Here is an 18,145-nt window from a genome sequence, read left to right as displayed (position 1 = left end):
TCTCTCTTTTTTTCTTCTCTCTTAAGAAAAAAAAAAAAAAAGTTTTGAGAATTTCATTTTTCTATTCACTGCAGTCCTGGCCAAAGTAAAGCCCTCTTTTACATTGACGTCAAGATCTTTACTGAGATTAGGGTTTCATTTCTCTATTGCAGCAATTAGCTAGGGAATGTATAAAAGGCTTCAGGGAAGCAAGTTAGGACTCCAGAGGGGAAAGCACTTTACACCATAGGCAGATAGCAAGAGAGAGGAGGACGAGAGGAGGAAGGCAGGAATACAGAGAGGCGGGGGGGGGGGGGGGGGAGGGAGAGAGAGAAGGAGGGAGGAAGGGAGGGAGGAACAGAAAGTTTATGTACATAAACCTTTTCTTTTTTTTTTTTTTTAATGTATTGTTGCACCTGGTAGCTAGCTTTACTGACACAGAATTGAGAGCTCTGTTCGGTGCTTAAATAGCTGAGAAACAATGGGATAGTGCAGGGAAGTTAACAATTAACAGTCTCAGCTTAAATTTTGTGACTGCAGGGAACTGGAAACACAGCTGCCTCTCTTTTCAACAAAATCAGGTCTCCTGGTTAAGGGAAGAATTTTTATTAACATCTTAGTTTCTGAAAAATAAGCAGCTCCGAGTTGAATGACTATCGTGCAGTTATGGTTTTAACCAGCCTGCTCATATTTAACTATCTCTGTTCATTTTAAAGAGGGAAGCTGAGAGAGGGGTAATAAGGCTTTAGAAATGTTTTTTACTTTACTTTTTTAAATGAGAGTACAGAGCAAAAAAGGGAGCTGAAGCTATCCAGCTGAAAAGAAGCAGCAAGGAAGATGGGTCTGCTAAGTGTGGATTTGTTGATCACGCTTCAGATCTTGCCTGTCTTTTTCTCCAATTGCCTCTTCCTTGCTCTCTATGACTCTGTGATTCTCCTGAAGCACATGGTGCTATTTCTGAGCCGGTCCAAATCTGGGCGCGGTGAGTGGCGGAGGATGCTGACCTCGGAGGGGCTGCGCTGCGTCTGGAACAGTTTCCTCCTGGATGCCTACAAGCAGGTGAGTACATGGCGATGGGGACTGGCAGGCTGGGGTGGGTGAGCTGCCATAAACATCCCCATTGTCAACAGAGGAGGGAAGGAATGTCTCTGTGCATTGAAGGCTACCTCCTATTTGATGTGAGACACACAAGCTGAAAGGAGCAGTACTTTTAAGTCAGGGACTAAGGGTTCACCAGATCCAGGAGCTGCTGCCTCTCTGTTCTGCCACTAACTCTCTGTGCAGCCATAGCCATCCCGCTTATTTTAGCCATGACTCAGTTTCCCCACCAGTAAGAATAATGATTTTCATGTCTATAAAGTACTTCAGGATCTTCATATAAGAACAACTGTAAAGTAGATGTTTTCACAGTTATTTTGTTGTTTAGAATTGTTTGCCATGTGATATCCTCAGAGATTATAGAAAGACTGTATCTTCAGTTAGAGCTCTATATAGGTGGATGTCATCTATGTAACAGACAGAATTGTTTCAATTAGAGTAAAAGACAGAAATGAACCTTTGTCATTACACTGGCATTTACTGTTGCTCATATGTTAATTTTTACATTGGAGGAAGCATCCAAGTAATAGTAAAATTGGGCATGAACTGAAACAGCCCTTTTTTCTTCATGAATCAGTGACAGAGGGGCATGTCAGGGATTAAAAATGAGCTTCACTAGCCGAGAGACAGCTACCTGGTGATTTAAGCTAATAAAGCCAATAGCAGTTATACAACTGGTACTTTTTTTTTTTCCTTTTTCCTTTTAAGTTTTGTACAGACATTACCCCATGGTACTGCCCAGGTCTCATAAGGTAGGTATAGTTCCCATTTATAGATTGAGAAGGTGGACCCTAAAAGATGAAATTTCTTGCACAGCCTACTCAGTTAGTAAGTAGAAGTACTAATTTCAGAGCTTTGCAGCTTCCAAAACAGTGTTTAGTCTGTTAATGTGTTGTCTTATTTAGACTATCTAATTTAACATGCCCTATGATGTATGAGGTCACAGAGGATCTATCCAGATGATAGCTCTGTGTCTTGAAATATTTCATTTTATATTACCTTCCCCCAGTCCCCTTTCACTCCCCTTCAATGGCTTTTGTATTTGCTCTTTACCTAGAGATGTTAAGAGCTGGTGGTGTTGGTGATAGCTGGCTTTGTGATAGGTAATACAAGCTGCTTAGCCTGAAATCCAGCCCATGGGGACATTAATTTTCTGTGTAAGTAACATACTTTTGCCAAATGGGTCAACCTCTTACTGCCACCCTAGGAATCAGCCAGCTGGCTACTCAAGTAAAGTAATGCTGAATGAAGCTTACTATTCTCCTGGCCCTCCCAGTTTCTTTTTTTAGTCTCTTCACAGACATTAAGTAAGTAAATTTTACAGTGGCCTTGTTAAATGGCATGGTGAAAACACTTGTTCCCCTTTCACAGATGAGGCATGGTAGGATAGTTGACACATGACTTTGTCAAAGCTCCAGTGGAAGTTGGTAGTATGGCTCTGAAACAGCCAAGCTTCCAGTTTCCACATTTGCAACCTGTATATGGGTCAGGTTCTGGAGAAGGTGTGGAGCTGTAAGGAACCTTTTATCTGTGAGATATTTTCAATCTCATTTTGCTTGAATAACACAAAATGATTTAAAATAAAGCTGCCACATGCCTTTCTACACTGTCCAAAGTCATACTTTGCCTTTTCCTCATTACTCTTGATTTCAGCCATGGAAGCTATAGGAGGGTGGCTCTATGCTATTTTTGGTTTTGGCATTGAAACTCATACCTTGAACTTTGGTAGTTAAAAGCTCTGCCTTATCACCATTAAATAACCTAGGTTGTTTAGGGCAATCAGGGTTTAAGGTCTCTAGAATGAGTTCTGGGTCTCAATGAACTCAGAAGAAAAATGCATATAAACATAAACAATATAACCACATCACCTTTTTCCAAAAAGGGAAAAAATTCCATTCATTCTTAAGATGAAACTTATTGACCAACACTTCATTCTTAATAGAATAGAATTTCTTAATAGAATTATGGGCTGTAGAGACAGTATCATTGGAAAACTTTGATTGTCACAGACAAGTGGATAAATGCAAAAATCAAATTGTAAAGGAGACACAATAAATTGAGGAGCAATATTAGGAGAAGAAAAGTCATCACCTCCACAACAGAAAAAATTTTTCTGCTGCTTCTGTAAGGAAGAGAAAAGAAGAAAAGTTTTACCTGCAAAGCTATACTGGTAGAGTTGAAAAAAATTGAAATATACCTTGTTTTGGCATGTTTAAAAGGCATGAGAAATAGTGCAATATGTTAAAGACTGTCCCACAAAGCATCTTTTCCCTAAAATCATCTTTTTCTAAATCCTGAGTAGGACGCCTGATTGTGGTATCTTAATCTTAGGCAACTAATGAGGGTAGGAAATGAAAATATTAGGAAATCAGGGTGCTAATGTGCATGGCAAAATGCAGTCTGTGATGGTTTCTTGCTTCAATTTGCTAGGTGAAGCCAGGTATTAGCAAAGTACTTAAGCAGGTGCTTAAGCTCATTCCGTTGAAAAGTATTTGTAAGATAATCATCATTTTTCAGCTAGAACAGCAGAATTGCAGATGTCTGAGATAAACCAAAGCTAGACTGCCAGTTAATAGAAGACTGGATTAAAGCGTTAATTATGCTTGCTTCTACCATGTTTTGTGTTGCTTACACAGAACTCTTTCCCAGTACATTCCAGAACATCTTTCACAAAAGTACTTGATGTAAAATTTTCATTCACATTAAAAATTACTGGAAGCCATTCCAGAAAAACCCAGTGGTTAGATACTAGATTATGGAATAAAGTAAATTTATTACAAGAAAGGAGTTCTGCCTGGAAAGCACATAGCCTGTCTTAGAATTTATTTTGTTTCAAGACTAGTGTGTAAAAGAGATGATCTTGGAATAGAGTGTATTTGAAAATAGCTATTCTGATGCATTTTCTCTCCTAGAAAACCTTTTGAATATCTTACCCAAATTTCAACTTGCTTTTGTTCTTCATGTTTTTGTTATCTTAATAACAACCAAATTACTTCACATGACTTTTTGACTTTTTTTTTTTTTTAATTGTATTATTGCAGATGACTTTTTTTGCAGATTTTTAATAGGCAAGATTACCTAGCAACAACAGAAGATTTAAAAAACCTCAGTGGGGAAGCAATGCAGAGTTTGCTGTACTGTATATATCCAGTATTCTTTTTTATTGGAACATTCTATATGATTTATTTTCTCCACATTTTACAGTCCCAATAGAGTCAACATGATTTATCTTTTGTTTATTTTTTATTTTCTTATGTAAATTTTATCAAAGATTAATATATATCTTTTTACTTCCTTAGCTCTTAGTTCAGTATCTGTCACACTCAGTGTTGACATTGTCTGCACTGTACCAGATTTCTGATTAATAGAACATCCTCCTCCTAATCTTTTCCAAGAGGCAAGTGTGTCTTACATTACAATGAAGGAGTCTTTAAGACCAGATTAATTGTCTTAATAGTGATAATTAGAGCTAGTAGCCAATTTTCTTTAACTTCACATAATTGAGAGAGTGCAACTGTTATATTTTAAATTTTCTAATTTATGTTTGTGTTCTGTTTATCTACAGAAGTGAGTGGATTGCTTCCTGAAGAGCAAGTCATGTATGTATGTGTGTGTAGGTATTTACACGTTCATATGTGTTTGTATGTATACAGATATATATGTGTGTGTATCTGTCTCTCTCTATATGTACATACATATATGCATATGTGTATAAATGCAAAAATACACACATACAAGCATACATAATCTGCTTTTTCAGGAGTCAGTCTTCTCTTTTTTCTGTATATGTATACACATATATATATGTATACAAATAGATAGATATGACTTTAACCACACCTATTGATAACAGAAAAAAAAACCCAGAGATTTTTGGGAGGGTGTTAGTGTGTCTTCTGCATGATTTATATAGGTCATCTGTACAAATGCCAGTGAAGTGTTTGTTTCAGCCCACAGCATGTGTACTCAATGTTTAATATTGCTTACAGAAATACAGAGGAAAAGCTAGAGAAGTCTTTAAAAATCCACTGTATTTACTTTAAAATTATTTTTTTTTTTTTACCTGCTAAGTTCCATGCTCTATTTAGTACTGGAATTAACCTGCTAAGATTCCAAAGGTGAGAAATTGTCATCTTAAAATGCTTTTTAAACAGGTACAAAAAAGGTTGCATCCTTTAGCAGTGCCCAGTGGTGAGGCTTCATGCTCAGAGCTTTACCGCAGCCAGATAAGAGCTGTGTTTCAGTAATGTGGAGCTACTGTTCCTGGCCTCCACTGGAGACCTGTAAGGTTATTCTTGAGCAAAACTTCCATCTTCTCCACTTCAGTGTAAGGTCCTTAGGAGGAAGACCTTAATGGCATCTCCTTGGAGCAACCAAGTGCTGAGGAATGTTGTGGTGCAGCTATGGGGGTAACAAGCATGTATACACGTATACACACGTGTGTAAACGTATGTTACAGCCCTCAGAAGGATGCCAGTATCTCAAGTGATGGATGGTGATGGATGTGTGTATGTACTTGGAAAGCATTTTACTGTCTTTAGAACAGGCCAGCAGCAAGTTCTTGCATGACAGACCCAACATAGAGAGAATGGTTGTCCCAGGATCCCAACTTCTCTGCTTAGGTCCAACTCTGGATGTAACAGCAAGTAAACTGATTCAGTAAACACCCAGTGGGATTTTCCTCAGATTTCAGGGAGTCACAATTAACTTACCTCTGGTTACTTATGCCTGCCTGATAGGGACATAATTTATTCATAAAATAAATCAGTATGTGAAGTAGGACAGTCCAAAAACTGTCATGGTAAGAGCATGCTACACAGCACTATCGCAAAGCTAGACATGCAAGTAATATAATGGCATGATTCTTACCCCCTGTTTGGCTGTCTTTTTGCTTTTTGTGAAAATCCTTTAAGGGTTGAAACAAAGACATAACCTCTATAATTATTTGTATTGAATTTGTCTGTTGAGGTAAGGAAGTGTCTCTCTGCATCTGACAGTGATAAAGAGAATTTATGAAAGAGCATGTGGTATCGTTTCAGGGTTTAGAACTAGATATTGTGTGTTATTAAAAATCTTTTATCGGTTTTAAAAAGTTGAGCTTTAGCAGAATTGTTTTCATTGACATTTGCAAATGAAAACAATCTTGAAAGAAGTGAGAAAAACAAAACAAAACCATAATTAAAACGTTTCCTGCTGTGTTTGGAACATAAATTCAACAGGATTTGAGCTTGTCATTGTCATTATTTTAAAATATTGTCATTATTATTAATATATAATCATGTTTGTTATAGTAGTGTCTAAGGAACAACCTAGAGCAGGGACCCATTGTACTAGGCAGTATTGTAAACAAGGAGCAGACAGTTAGTTCCATGGAGTTTACAGTTGAAAGACTCAAGACAGACAAAGGGCTGGAAAAGGAACGTTATGACTCCTATCCCCAATAGGGTCTCATTCTACTGGCTTCATTTTGTGGATCTAACTCCACTTCGACACTGACTCTTTGCAGTCTTCCAGTTTCACCCCTATATGTGAAAAACTGACTGAAAGGACTTTCCTTTTCGTTAAACCCTTGTGAAAGCCCTATTCAGCTGTGGTAAACACAGAAAATTCTCTAACAGGTACCACCCATGAAAAGGATTGTACCTGATCCTTGTGCTCAGCTAGATCTGTCTCTGCAACAAAATGCCCACTGTGCATTCATACAGTGCTAAAGCTGAGTTAAAAAAAAAAAAAATAAAAAATTCAAATTAACTTCAAATGTCCACCAGGTGCTGATTAACAGAGACTGGTGAAAACCTCTGTCACCTGTAGGTAGAGTCCACAGGGGCGCCCAGTGGCCACAATGTTGTAGGCTATGCTCCCATCCTCAGGGAAACATAAGCCCTTAAGTAGCTTGCTGTGTGCTTCCTGATCAGAGGAACTAAAATTATCCATTTTCTTTTAACAGAGTGCAAAGCAAAAGGCTCTTTTACATTTTCGCTCTGCCATGCATGCTTATTTTGGGACTGGCAGTTTTTAAGTAAAGACAGTAGCATTTGACTAGTTATTTTCATGTGGACTGTGCCCTTTTATTTTGTATCCCACTTCCTTCCTTCAGCTTCACACACCTGATCCTGAATAAAAGACTGGGAGAACTCCAGTCAATTCCAGTATCTGCTCTCCAATTCAAGTAATCAAGTCTCTTAAAGCAAGTTGCCACCTCCCCATGAAGAGCTCCCTCTCCCATATGCTACTCCAGACAAGGGCTTCTTGTCATTTTCATCCACTACAAATCTCTGTCATGTAAATAAAGAAAACAAAAACAATAATTTGTATCATTCTCCAGCCAGAGTCTGATTATGATTTGGATGAAACACTGAGAAATATCAGGCTCAGAGGCTATATTTATCTGGATGGGATCAAATCATATCAAAAGCAGATAATCTGAAAAGGAGCAAAAAGCTCCAGGAATTCAGTTTATTACAAATCTCTGGACTCCAGTCCCAAGCACAGCATGTCCATATTTAAATGGCTAATATCACAGACTGCTAATTGTCTGGCAACACGTATTTTCTTTAGGGATTTGACACAGCCTAGTGAATCTGCCAAACTCTTTGAAAGTCCCTCATTCAGGGAATGAAAGCCGTATTTCTGTGCACAGGATCAATGAAGGATTATGCTAAAGCTAATAAAAGCAAAATGAGAAAAAAGAAAAGGTGAATGATAAAGTGATGTTGTGTCCATGGGACTTTTCCAGTCCTCATGGAGAATGTACAGCAAAGTTAGCAGTATGTGTTGTTTCTAGCCTATAGTTTATAAATAGGGCCTTCTTTCCTGCTCCTAAGTCTCCTTCATTTTGCAGTCTTTGTGCTAAAGCTCAGCAACCTTATTCCCTGTTTACTCTGTGTGTAGGCTTGGAGAAGGAAATGCAGTACCAAGGCTGTTGAGCAAACACTAAATTCACACAAATGATGCAAATCACTACTTTAGTGGCAGGCTGGTTCTTGCTTTTGTCAATGGCCAGGCTGGCTGTCAGAGTTGGTTGGCCTACCTTATGTGTTCCATGCAGGGTGCCTGGGAGTGGGTGCCTTCTTCCTGCCTGGTTTCCACTTCTTCCAGAAATCTGGCACTGAATGCCCAAATATTCAAGCACATAAGTATGTGATCATAGAAATGCTGGTTCGCAAGTGAGGGAAATTCTGCTTGTTTGTTTCTCAGAATTTTTATATTTTGCCTGCCTTTGTGTAAGATTTCAAAAGCGGTTTGGCTGAATACATAGAGGTTTTTGTTTGTTTTCTCATTGCATTGATTTTCTTTTCCAAGAGCTATTTTTCTTTCAATAAATGACAACGAAGAAGAGAGCCAAGGCCTAGAATGTAGATGATCAGCAAGGATGATACTGTCATCCTGTGTCAATCAGGTTCTGAGCCTGGTGAAATAAAGAGTCCCATTGGGAACGTCAGTGTTTCATCAAGACCAATTAGTGGAGATGCTTCTGCTTATGTCTAAGCATTAATGACTGGGCAGGACTGCTTTTTGGAGTGCCTGACAATGGCATGGAACAAGGCACCGACCTAATTACTCCTCTACAAGAGCAGAAAATGCCTTGTGAATGCCTGCTTGGCAAGGAAGTCTCATTAAGGCAAAAAAATCCAACATGAGCATTCCTAGGCACAAAAATTAAATTGATAGGTAACCTGCGGCCATGAGACTTGCTCCACGGCTCTGGGAAATGAAGAGACCTGCTATAGGGTGACATGGGGTATATCTGCACTTTATTTCCTAAATCCGTATTTTTAGTCAGCAAGAAGAGAAAGAATGCATGTATTGTTGGAGAACAGTGAAATTTGTTGCCATCCTTGATTTCATTGTTGAATAGTGCTTGACAGGCTTTCCCATGCTGGCATTGGATAGTTTTGCTAATCTGTTTCTTCAGGGTTTGCAAACTCACCTAAGAATGAAAAGTTTGGTAGACCTAAGTGAAGAGCTGATAATGAGGATCTTACAGTCTGTAGCCTCTCTCTCTGCTTAATATGATCAAGAAGCAGACTGTGTTTTTTCAGTTCAAGAGTGTTAGTGTATTTTCAGTCATAACAGTTTTGTTAAAAGAAAACCAGAAGAGTAAGGGAAAACAGCTGCTCAGATATTTCTTGTTCCCTGAGCAGCTCTGTTCACTGCTCAGTTTTAGTCGCTCCTATCCTTTCTACCTTTATATATCTTCTGCTCTGAAGAGTGCCAGAAAATATTAGAAATACAAAGTATGTTGCTTAATTGTGATTTATGAGATAAATGACATGTTGTTACTTCTTTTCTTTGACTGGATGAGTGCACACTTCTAAATACTGAGGTTCATTATTCATCCAGGTGAGGGATGGGGTGGTGTGGGTTGTGCAGTATAGATATTTACATGTCAGGCTTTCACAAAAGGCACATTTTGGGCAAGCTAGCTCTGAAAAAACACTTGCTTGGTACTGCAAGAACAGGTAGGTACTCTCTAGTTATAGAAGTGTCTGGTACTTTTGCAGATGTGAAGATGTGTTTCTTGAGATGTGCCTTTTTTGGTGGTTACCAACTTATCACAAAATGCTGAGTTGTGTAGCTGTCTTATGAATTGAGTGCATCCTTCAGGATGATTATGTGGCTGAGACATGATCTTGACCTGTGTTATTTCTTTGCTCAAGTCTGCCCCTTTACCTTACTCTTGCCTTGCCTATCTTATTGCATAGAATGGCAGAGAGAAATGAGGTTTTCAACAGCTGCACAGAAGAGTACCTAATACATGCTAAGGTGTAGGTGGCCTGTAGCAGCACTTAAATGCTGCAAGATGCATAATGCCACTTCTTAAATGCTACAGCTTGAGTCTCTGAGCTTGCCTCTCTCCACATAGGTCCTTTCTTCTCAAAAAATTGGGATACAACTTTTTTCCTTCCTTGAGTTCAACGGACAACACGCTCACACAGCAGGTCCTAAACTCAGCTATTTCAAACCTCACTTGCTTTCAAAAGCGAATGAGCTTAAGGGGGTTTTTAACTGTTACTTGGGCTCTAGCAGATTTTACAGAGAGGGATACCACAAGCAGATGTGGTTTCTTGGAACATCACTTAATTCTCTTGCCTGCGATGCATCCACAGCTGCACTTGCCCTGCATGATTGCCATGTGCTTGGCCTAGAGAGGTTTGCAGGTCTTGAACAGTGTTTTTTTCTGTTGCTCTCTTCCTTTCTGATCTCTGAGTGAGAATGGAGGCACAGTTGTGTCCCAATTTACCCCACAGAAAAGAGTCAAAATGAAGTTTATATCGTGCGCTAGCATGCTGTGAGGCCATCTCATGTAGCTGTGAAATCTAGCAGCTTTAACAGCAGTGTCTTACAAACTTTGCTTTGGTAAGACTCTTGCTTTTGTCTCTGTTTTGGTGAAATAATGCTGAGTAATAGTGCATGAATAACTGTAGATTTGTTCAGGTAGTCAGGTTTCTTAGGGAGGATATCCAGGATCCAGCATCTACAACATATTTGCCTCTGGATCTATGCACAGCAGCAATCACATCATTAAAGCATTCAGACTTTAACTCAGCTTTTTACTGTATCTGACTCACCAGGATACGCTATAATGTAATGTAGAATAGAAGTACACAAAAAATCAGTTGTTTATTCAGTTTTCACACAGTTCTTATTCAATGTTGAATTCTATTGACTTCAATTGGAGTGTAGCTTCAGAAATAAATAAATAAAATATGAAAGATTTCAAAATTTGGCCTTAATATGTTTCCTTCAAAACAACACTTCTAAGCATAATAAAATACAGGAGACAGAGACAGAAAGAAGAGGGAAATGCAAAAGGATAATTGCATCACTGTACTAGAGCATGATGATAAAGACAGATATGTAGGAATTGCTGTAGCAGAGCTTATTAAAAACTATTTGTCTTACAGTATTTTGTGGTTCTATAGCAGTTATCAGCTAAAGATCTTGGAGCCCTCTGCAGGCTCCACCTCATTCTGGCAGTGTCTTCTGTGAGGTGCTTATTATATTGTCTTTTTTCTATAGGCAGGGAAATAGGTCAGGCAAAATGACTTTTCTGCAATTGCCTGTTTGGCCTGAGTTACATATGGGGCTAGAACTGGGAACAGTTAATTTTCACTTCATCTTACTTCAACCAGCATATAAATTTTCCCCTTTTTCTGCTGCTCTCCCTCCAGTCATCTTGTAGAGAAATATTTCAGTAGAAGGAAACATGTCATTCAACTCCTGATGAGATTACTGCAAAATGGTTAGAAAACCCTTTGGAGATCACAGTCGTGGATAGTCCACTGTCGAAACAGAATAATATACTGAGTGGGCATTTGCAGAGATCTCTTATATTTGGTACTCTTGATTATTTTTATTCTTTGACTGCAGGATGGAAGAGAATATATATGTGAAATCTGTAAACCTCTCAAAATTGGGAGGCACTGCACGTGTTGTGAAGATCAGGAATACAATGCAGACTGATTTTTAATGAATCAGAAGAATAGCTTGAAAGGTAGAATGCAGTTCAACAGAGCCATGTGCAAACCACCAAATTCAGCCTGGACAGATAAGGTACCCAAATCCATGCTGGGGAGCAAACAGAAAGGCAGAAAAGGGGCCTAGAAAAAGGGACCTAGGCACCATAAACAGTTCTCACTATCAAGCTCCTAATCATCAGTCTACAGTTTTTCCAAAAGAGTAATGATATTTTGTAAAAAGCAAACATCTGAGATGTATAAAACGTGTAGCCTGTGAGAAACATGAAGTAATTGTTTGATTATTCTGAGAATTACTAAAAACTCTTTTGAAGTTTTGAACACTGTTCTTCAAGGAAGACATGAACCAAGTGAAGAGAATTCAGAGGACAGCAGTGAAAAAAAGTCATGTCTAGACAATTTGTCCCACAGAGAAAAGTTAGAATAAATTGGAGGTAGTCTATCTGAAAGCAAACAAGAATCTACAAATGCATAAAGGTGGACAGTACTATGTGTGTAGTGAACAGGAAAGACAGATTCAGATCAAATTTTTTAACAATAAAGAAGTAGTATACCTGTCAGGAATGCCACATTTCCCTGTACTGTGAGTGGAGATGGAGTAAATGAGCTTTTTGTAGCTTCTGCTTTTGCTGATTTGAAATATCTCAGTGCTAGTGTCCATGCTTGAAGTTAGGTGTACTCTTTGAGCAGGTGACTATTTATTTAAAGAAAGTGGTCATAAGGATACTGGACAAGCAAGTTATACTAATTTGCTATGTTTTAATTTGTTTTGCCATCAGGTGAAGTTGGGAGGAGAAGCCCCAAACTCCAGTGTAATCCACATAGCCAAGGACAGTGATGGCAGCAGTAGCAGCTGGAAGAGTGTTGGTAGCAAGTGTGGAGCCAAATGCCACCTTCTGGATTTTGCCAACTCTGAGAGGCCACTTGTGGTCAACTTTGGTTCAGCTACCTGACCACCATTCACAAGCCAGCTGTCAGCCTTCAGCAAGCTGGTGGAGGAGTTCTCTGGTGTGGCTGACTTTCTGTTGGTCTACATCGATGAGGCTCATCCATCAGATGGCTGGGCTGCCCCTGGCATCTCTTCCTCTTCATTTGAAGTTAAGAAGCACAGGAACCAGGAAGACCGATGTGCAGCTGCTCATCAGCTCCTAGAGCACTTTTCCTTGCCGCCGCAGTGCCAAGTGGTGGCTGACTGCATGGACAATAATGCCAATGTGGCCTATGGGGTTTCATTCGAGAGAGTATGCATTGTGCAGAGACAAAAAATTGCCTACCTGGGAGGCAAAGGCCCCTTTTTCTACAATCTGCAGGAGGTTCGGCTTTGGCTGGAACAAAACTTCAGCAAAAGATGAAATCCACTCTCTGCAGAAGTTGTGTCAACAGATGTGTCCCTTTAAGATGATGTAAAAGGGAAGAAAACATATGCTGGTTTGAATAAGGCCTTTCAGAAGATTGCAGGAGAACACATTTGATAACAAGGTCAAATGCATGTTAACTAGCAAAATAAAATAAAACGATAACCTAACTACACAGAAACATTATTGTATGGAAAAAAAAAATCCCACTCCTGCGCCCGCTACAGGACAGAAGAGTTAAAGAGGCGTCTGCAAAAAGGTGCTGCTTGTGAGTGGAGATAAAAGACCTGTCTTGCAGTAACCTGTCTTACGAAGCATCGGCTCTAGGGTGAGCCAGAGGTGTTGCTGCTGGGAAGGCAATCCATTGAAAGGCAATGCTGTGCATTTCACCGGAAACTTTTCTTTACCCTCCTGCAAGTGACCTGGGAAGAGCCAGGGGGCTTGAAATTACTTTGCATAGAAATGCAGCGGAGTGTGTCTCTCTCGGTAGAGATTTTATTGTTCAGAGGCTACAAGAACCACCATACAGTGCATCCTGCAGGCAGATTGTCTGCTGAGATCAAGATGAAACATTGTATGCTGATATTTGTACTCTCTATGGACACATCTGCATATCATATTAATTATGTCATTCTATCTATGTGTTTGTACTCAGTATACAAGCCTGTGCCTGTTGAGAAAGATGTTAAAATCTACGGAGTTGGACCAAAAAGACAAAGGTCATCAAACAAGCCCATTACAATTTGAAAACTAAAAGCGCTGGACTATTTGTTACAGAACTGTGAGAACCACCTAAATCATGCATCACAAGACAAAGCTCAGCTAATGCCAACCAACCCTCAGTTCTCAGAGCTGACAACACACATTTATTAATATTCTCTGGTTCTCTTTGTTTCTTTACTCACCTCGACCTCCTGTCTACCAATAGGCTTAAATGTAATTTCATTTTTATCTTAAAAAAAAAATAACTTATTTCTCTCTTTTATTTTTATTTGAGGTAATGACTTTACAGATGTATTTTAGGGAAGGGGGAACTTATGCACAACTTTACCTCATTGAAATGGAAACCTATACTCTCTTTTATCCTGTTAATTGTAGTCACACTGATTTTTGCTATCTTAGTTACCTACAACTAGTTTATAGCTAAATTAGATTGTTTGGAAGTTCAGTTGTTTGCAGCTTTAGAATTGATTAGCTGCAGTTCTGCTATTAGATGGGTTTGTTTCACTCATGCTCTCAAAAGCCTTCCCAGAGATACAGGGAGGACAAATAGTGTGAATTCATGTGAATAAGTGTAAAAGATGGCAGAATTTTGTACAAATGGCTCTGAGGAATTATTAATTATGTTTAAAGAGATACTGTCAACTGAAAGTATGCATTAAGTTTAGGTATTTCTAAAAGTAAAATGATTTACTCAATCCTGGTGAAAAGGCAAGTTTGCAATGTGCTAACCCATTAGAGCTGATAAATGAAAACCTATAAGGAGATGGACTATCCAATTTTTCTCTCAATTTGGGTGGAAACATGAAACAGATAAACAGGATTAAGTAGCAAAAATCAAATTAGTTCTTCTAATTTCTTATCCTGCCAGTTGTCAGGAATGTGATATATTAATACTAGCATAGGGAAGAACAGAAAATACATACATAAATATTTTCATTCTCACAGTTTCCTTTTAATATTGTGTATTTCTTCTTTTTTGGCTGTTGGTCAACTCAGCCAATGTACATTCGGAAATGTGTTTTCAAGTGCAGAACTCAAATGACAGTGATTTCTCCCATATTCACATTCATGCTTCCCTTCCTGTTCATGTTTTCCTCAACACACAGTTAAACATACACACATACTTCCACAGTTGGTAATGTGTATCAGAGAAAGGTGTAAAGAACAGTCTTCAGACCTTCTGGTGAGCCCCACTTCCCAGAAGGCACGTGTCTGTATGCATGGGTATATGGATGTATGCATTTATGTATGCATAAATATATCTCATAAATTTTTATGTATGTGTATACATACGCATGCACCACAGTGGTGTCCAAGACCAATAATAACAATTATTCTGTCCTCCCATTCATTAATGTTGCTGTAACGTGTTCAATATGGAAGATTATTGTACAGCTGCATGAGTAACTGGACTGTACAGCTGAAATTTTTAAACCTAATATCAGAGAAACAGTAACATAGTTAAACACATGCTTTATTTAATCCAGTGTCCTACCTCTGACTGTATCAGATGCTTCAGAGGAAGGTGCAGTAATTCCTTCTGGATTTTTCGTTAGCTTCATCCCCTTTTCTTTTGTCCTGTCTAATGTCATTGTTGGTGTCTCACCATCCCTATGAGAGACTGATCCTAAGTTTTGAGATCTAAATTGAGGTGGAGAATGCCAAAATAAAAACCCACTATATTTAAGAACAAAGAAAACCAAATAAAACCAGATTTTTTTTCAGATTTAAATTGACTGCTCTCCAATGTCACTCTCAGCTCTTGCTCTTATATGCTAAACCAGTATAAATAGGAGTGATCTCAATTTTTCTCCTGTAGGCCAGCGATTATATGTTCAATATGGACAACTACATATTTTTTTTTGCTTCTTAAGCCAAACAATAATTCACATCCTTATGCAGGTCTGTATTCTTTGCCTGTCTCTGAATCCCTTCTGGTTTTACTACACTGTCTTTTTACTCAGGTGAGTAAAGATCTAGATGCTACTCCAGGTGAAAATATGCTTTCATACACCCAGCACAATATATTTTTCTTATTATATCCTATTCACCTCAAACCTTACTAATCTGTAGCAATCCATAGCAACTCCATAGTTTTTGTAAAACTTAAACTAGTAAGTCTTTTTCATCCTTTTTTTTCCCCATCACACAGTTGAAGTTTGAACTGTTTGTCTGGAAAATGCTAGCCAAATGTTTAGCACAGCTGTTGAAACATACCGTTAGCTCAGAGGAGTGAGCCGAGTTAGTAATTCAGTTAGCTAATATCCCTTTGCATATCTAAAGTATTTTTAAAGTCCATTTTCTCTTTTTTGAATTTCCATTTTTTTTGTGTTATTCATAGTTGTCTGTTCATCACATAGGATAAAGGAATTATAAAATTTGCTTCTGCAAATGGGAAGTCCACAGTGATTTTCCACAAGAAAAAATACACAAGAACTTCATTTCTTTCTTGGCAAAATGAATGCCTTATCCTGCCCAAAACGTAAAGATAATTCATTCCAACTGATTATCAAGCAGAAATATATTCTGCAAATCCTTAAATTTCTCCAGAAAATTTATGGTCAAAAGCAGGAAAAGTATTTCAAAGAGAAATGGGTTTTTATAAAATATCTTTAGTAAGTGGCTAATAGAAATAAAAGCCCTTCATTTTTGTTTTTTTTTGGTTGACAAATCAGAATATTTTATAGAAAAGGTTTTAAATTAAACTTCATGCACCGTCCTCAGTTAATGATAGAAATAGCCATATGTCACATACCCCAAGTAACAGTGGGTTGGTTTGAGTTCAGGCAGAAATTTTGCTATCTTGCTAGCATTGTACTTAACTCTTGTCCTAGTCTGTTGTGAGGCTGGATTTGCTTTTGTCTGTTATTCTCACTTTTCAGGGCACTAAAATCATATTACTCGAGGTGCTTCAGTATGACATGCATATTGAGCAATAGCTCACAAAATAGCTGCCTGAAAGCATTCTGGAAGGCCACTGTAATAGAAACTCCAATACTGTGTCTCAGCATTAGTATGGGAAACTTCCAGTACTTTTGCATTTTGAGCAAGGTAAAAAGCTATTGTGTGCTATTATCCTACACTGTTCCATGCTTAGCATCATTATTTAACACTGTATAAAATGAATGTAAAACATTTTGTACAGATGAAAATGATAACATTTTGCTCTTGCTTGTGTAGACAATGACATAAATTTAAGCCAGCAGGAAAACATGCGCTATTAAAAAGAAAGAAATATGTTATAAAATATATTGTTGAACAACTGTCTGAACACTTTGAAAAGAAAAAAAAAATAGCAATCATTTTTATGAAGGTGATCTTGGTGGGGAAGCCCATAAAGCTTCTCAAAAAGCTATCAGTGCTATGTGTTCAGGTGTGTGTGGGGAAAGTGGCTTTTCTGTGATGTGGAGTGTAGGTTTCTGTATGTGTGAAAGTGGCTTTTTTTGTGGTATGGAGTGTAGGTTTAAGAGTTTTAAAGACTTTCATTCAGTGCTATAACCAAAGCAATAAGTGGTATTGGGTAGGGAATATTGGCCAGTTTTGTTCAACTCTACACCAGTCTATGCTGGATCCATATTCAGTGACCTTTGTGCCCAGTTTGGAGGCTTTAGAGAAGAGAGACTGGGGTGAGACAATGAATGCTTGTGTGCTTATGAAGATCACTAACAAAAGAGTAATTAACTCAGTTGGTGTTCAGATGCCCTCACATTGGCATTCTTCTGTGCACCTTAGTGTTTCTGTATTTGAAAGAGGAGTCTCTTTGGGGCTGCTAGTAAGATCACTGGGATGTAGGTGCCTGTGTGTACTGACTATGTGTGTGTCGTTGTTTAAATGTCAAAAATACACTTTGCAGGAGAGCCAGCAAAACTTTGTTACAATATGGTGCTCCATAAAATGTGCTTTCTAGATTTGTTTTTATTGTATTACAATAAATTGTAAAGGAAAATATACCTCTTCTGTGTCTTCTTATTCTAATATTGATTATTAATATGCACTGGAATCTTGACATTAGATCAAGGAAACTTAGAGCTGTATTTAATACAATAGTCTATGCCACCCTGAGTAGATCTTAAACAATATGAGCAAATCCCATTATAAATGGTGGGACTGAAGAGTTAAAGAGTTTGATCACAGACAAATCAACTTCAGCTAATCTGAATATTATTTCCATGATTTGATAAATTACTTGACTCACTGTATATGCCTGTGTACTTCTAATGTTCATGTTAGTGAATCCACTGGCTTAAATGTATCTTACAGAGGTAATGTGAAGTGGAAACGCATTGAGTGAACATCCAGTTCAAATCCATCTTATTCTGCATGGCTGCCTCACAGGTAGTCTGTTTAATGTGAAAGTCTGTGCATGTGTTTCTAGGGACATGCCAACACGCACAGTGCATACAGGGTCTGCATCCTCTAAATAGCATGTTCTGGCTGTACCTGCAATTGTGCTTGTTGGAGCACATACATAAAACAGACACATGTGGGCTGCAGTATGGATATTGTATT

General features: G+C 38.3%; 1 protein-coding gene across 2 annotated transcripts; it reads left to right on the top strand.

Moving 5' to 3' along the window:
• The first annotated feature begins 323 nt into the window (after nucleotides 1–323).
• On the top strand, nucleotides 324–17,586 carry DIO2 (iodothyronine deiodinase 2). 2 transcript variants are annotated; one of them, XM_061463729.1, is made up of 2 exons: nucleotides 324–1,038; nucleotides 12,338–12,977. In XM_061463729.1, exons 1-2 carry the CDS (start codon nucleotides 817–819, stop codon nucleotides 12,908–12,910), a joined length of 795 nt encoding a protein of 264 aa, XP_061319713.1. In that variant the 5' UTR covers nucleotides 324–816; the 3' UTR covers nucleotides 12,911–12,977. The 2 variants fall into 2 exon arrangements, with proteins under 2 accessions (XP_061319713.1, XP_061319712.1); XM_061463728.1 differs by having other exon boundaries at nucleotides 327–1,038; nucleotides 12,338–17,586.
• The last annotated feature ends 559 nt before the right edge of the window (nucleotides 17,587–18,145 follow it).

This window comes from Pezoporus flaviventris, unplaced genomic scaffold (genome assembly GCF_033815535.1).
Source record: "Pezoporus flaviventris isolate CSIRO_AGI_PZ_B2104156 unplaced genomic scaffold, CSIRO_AGI_Pfla_v1 ptg000036l, whole genome shotgun sequence".
NCBI classification, from domain to species: Eukaryota; Metazoa; Chordata; class Aves; order Psittaciformes; family Psittacidae; genus Pezoporus; species Pezoporus flaviventris.
Note: the sequence above shows the minus strand (reverse complement) of the source record. Positions and strands in the feature narration are given on the sequence as shown.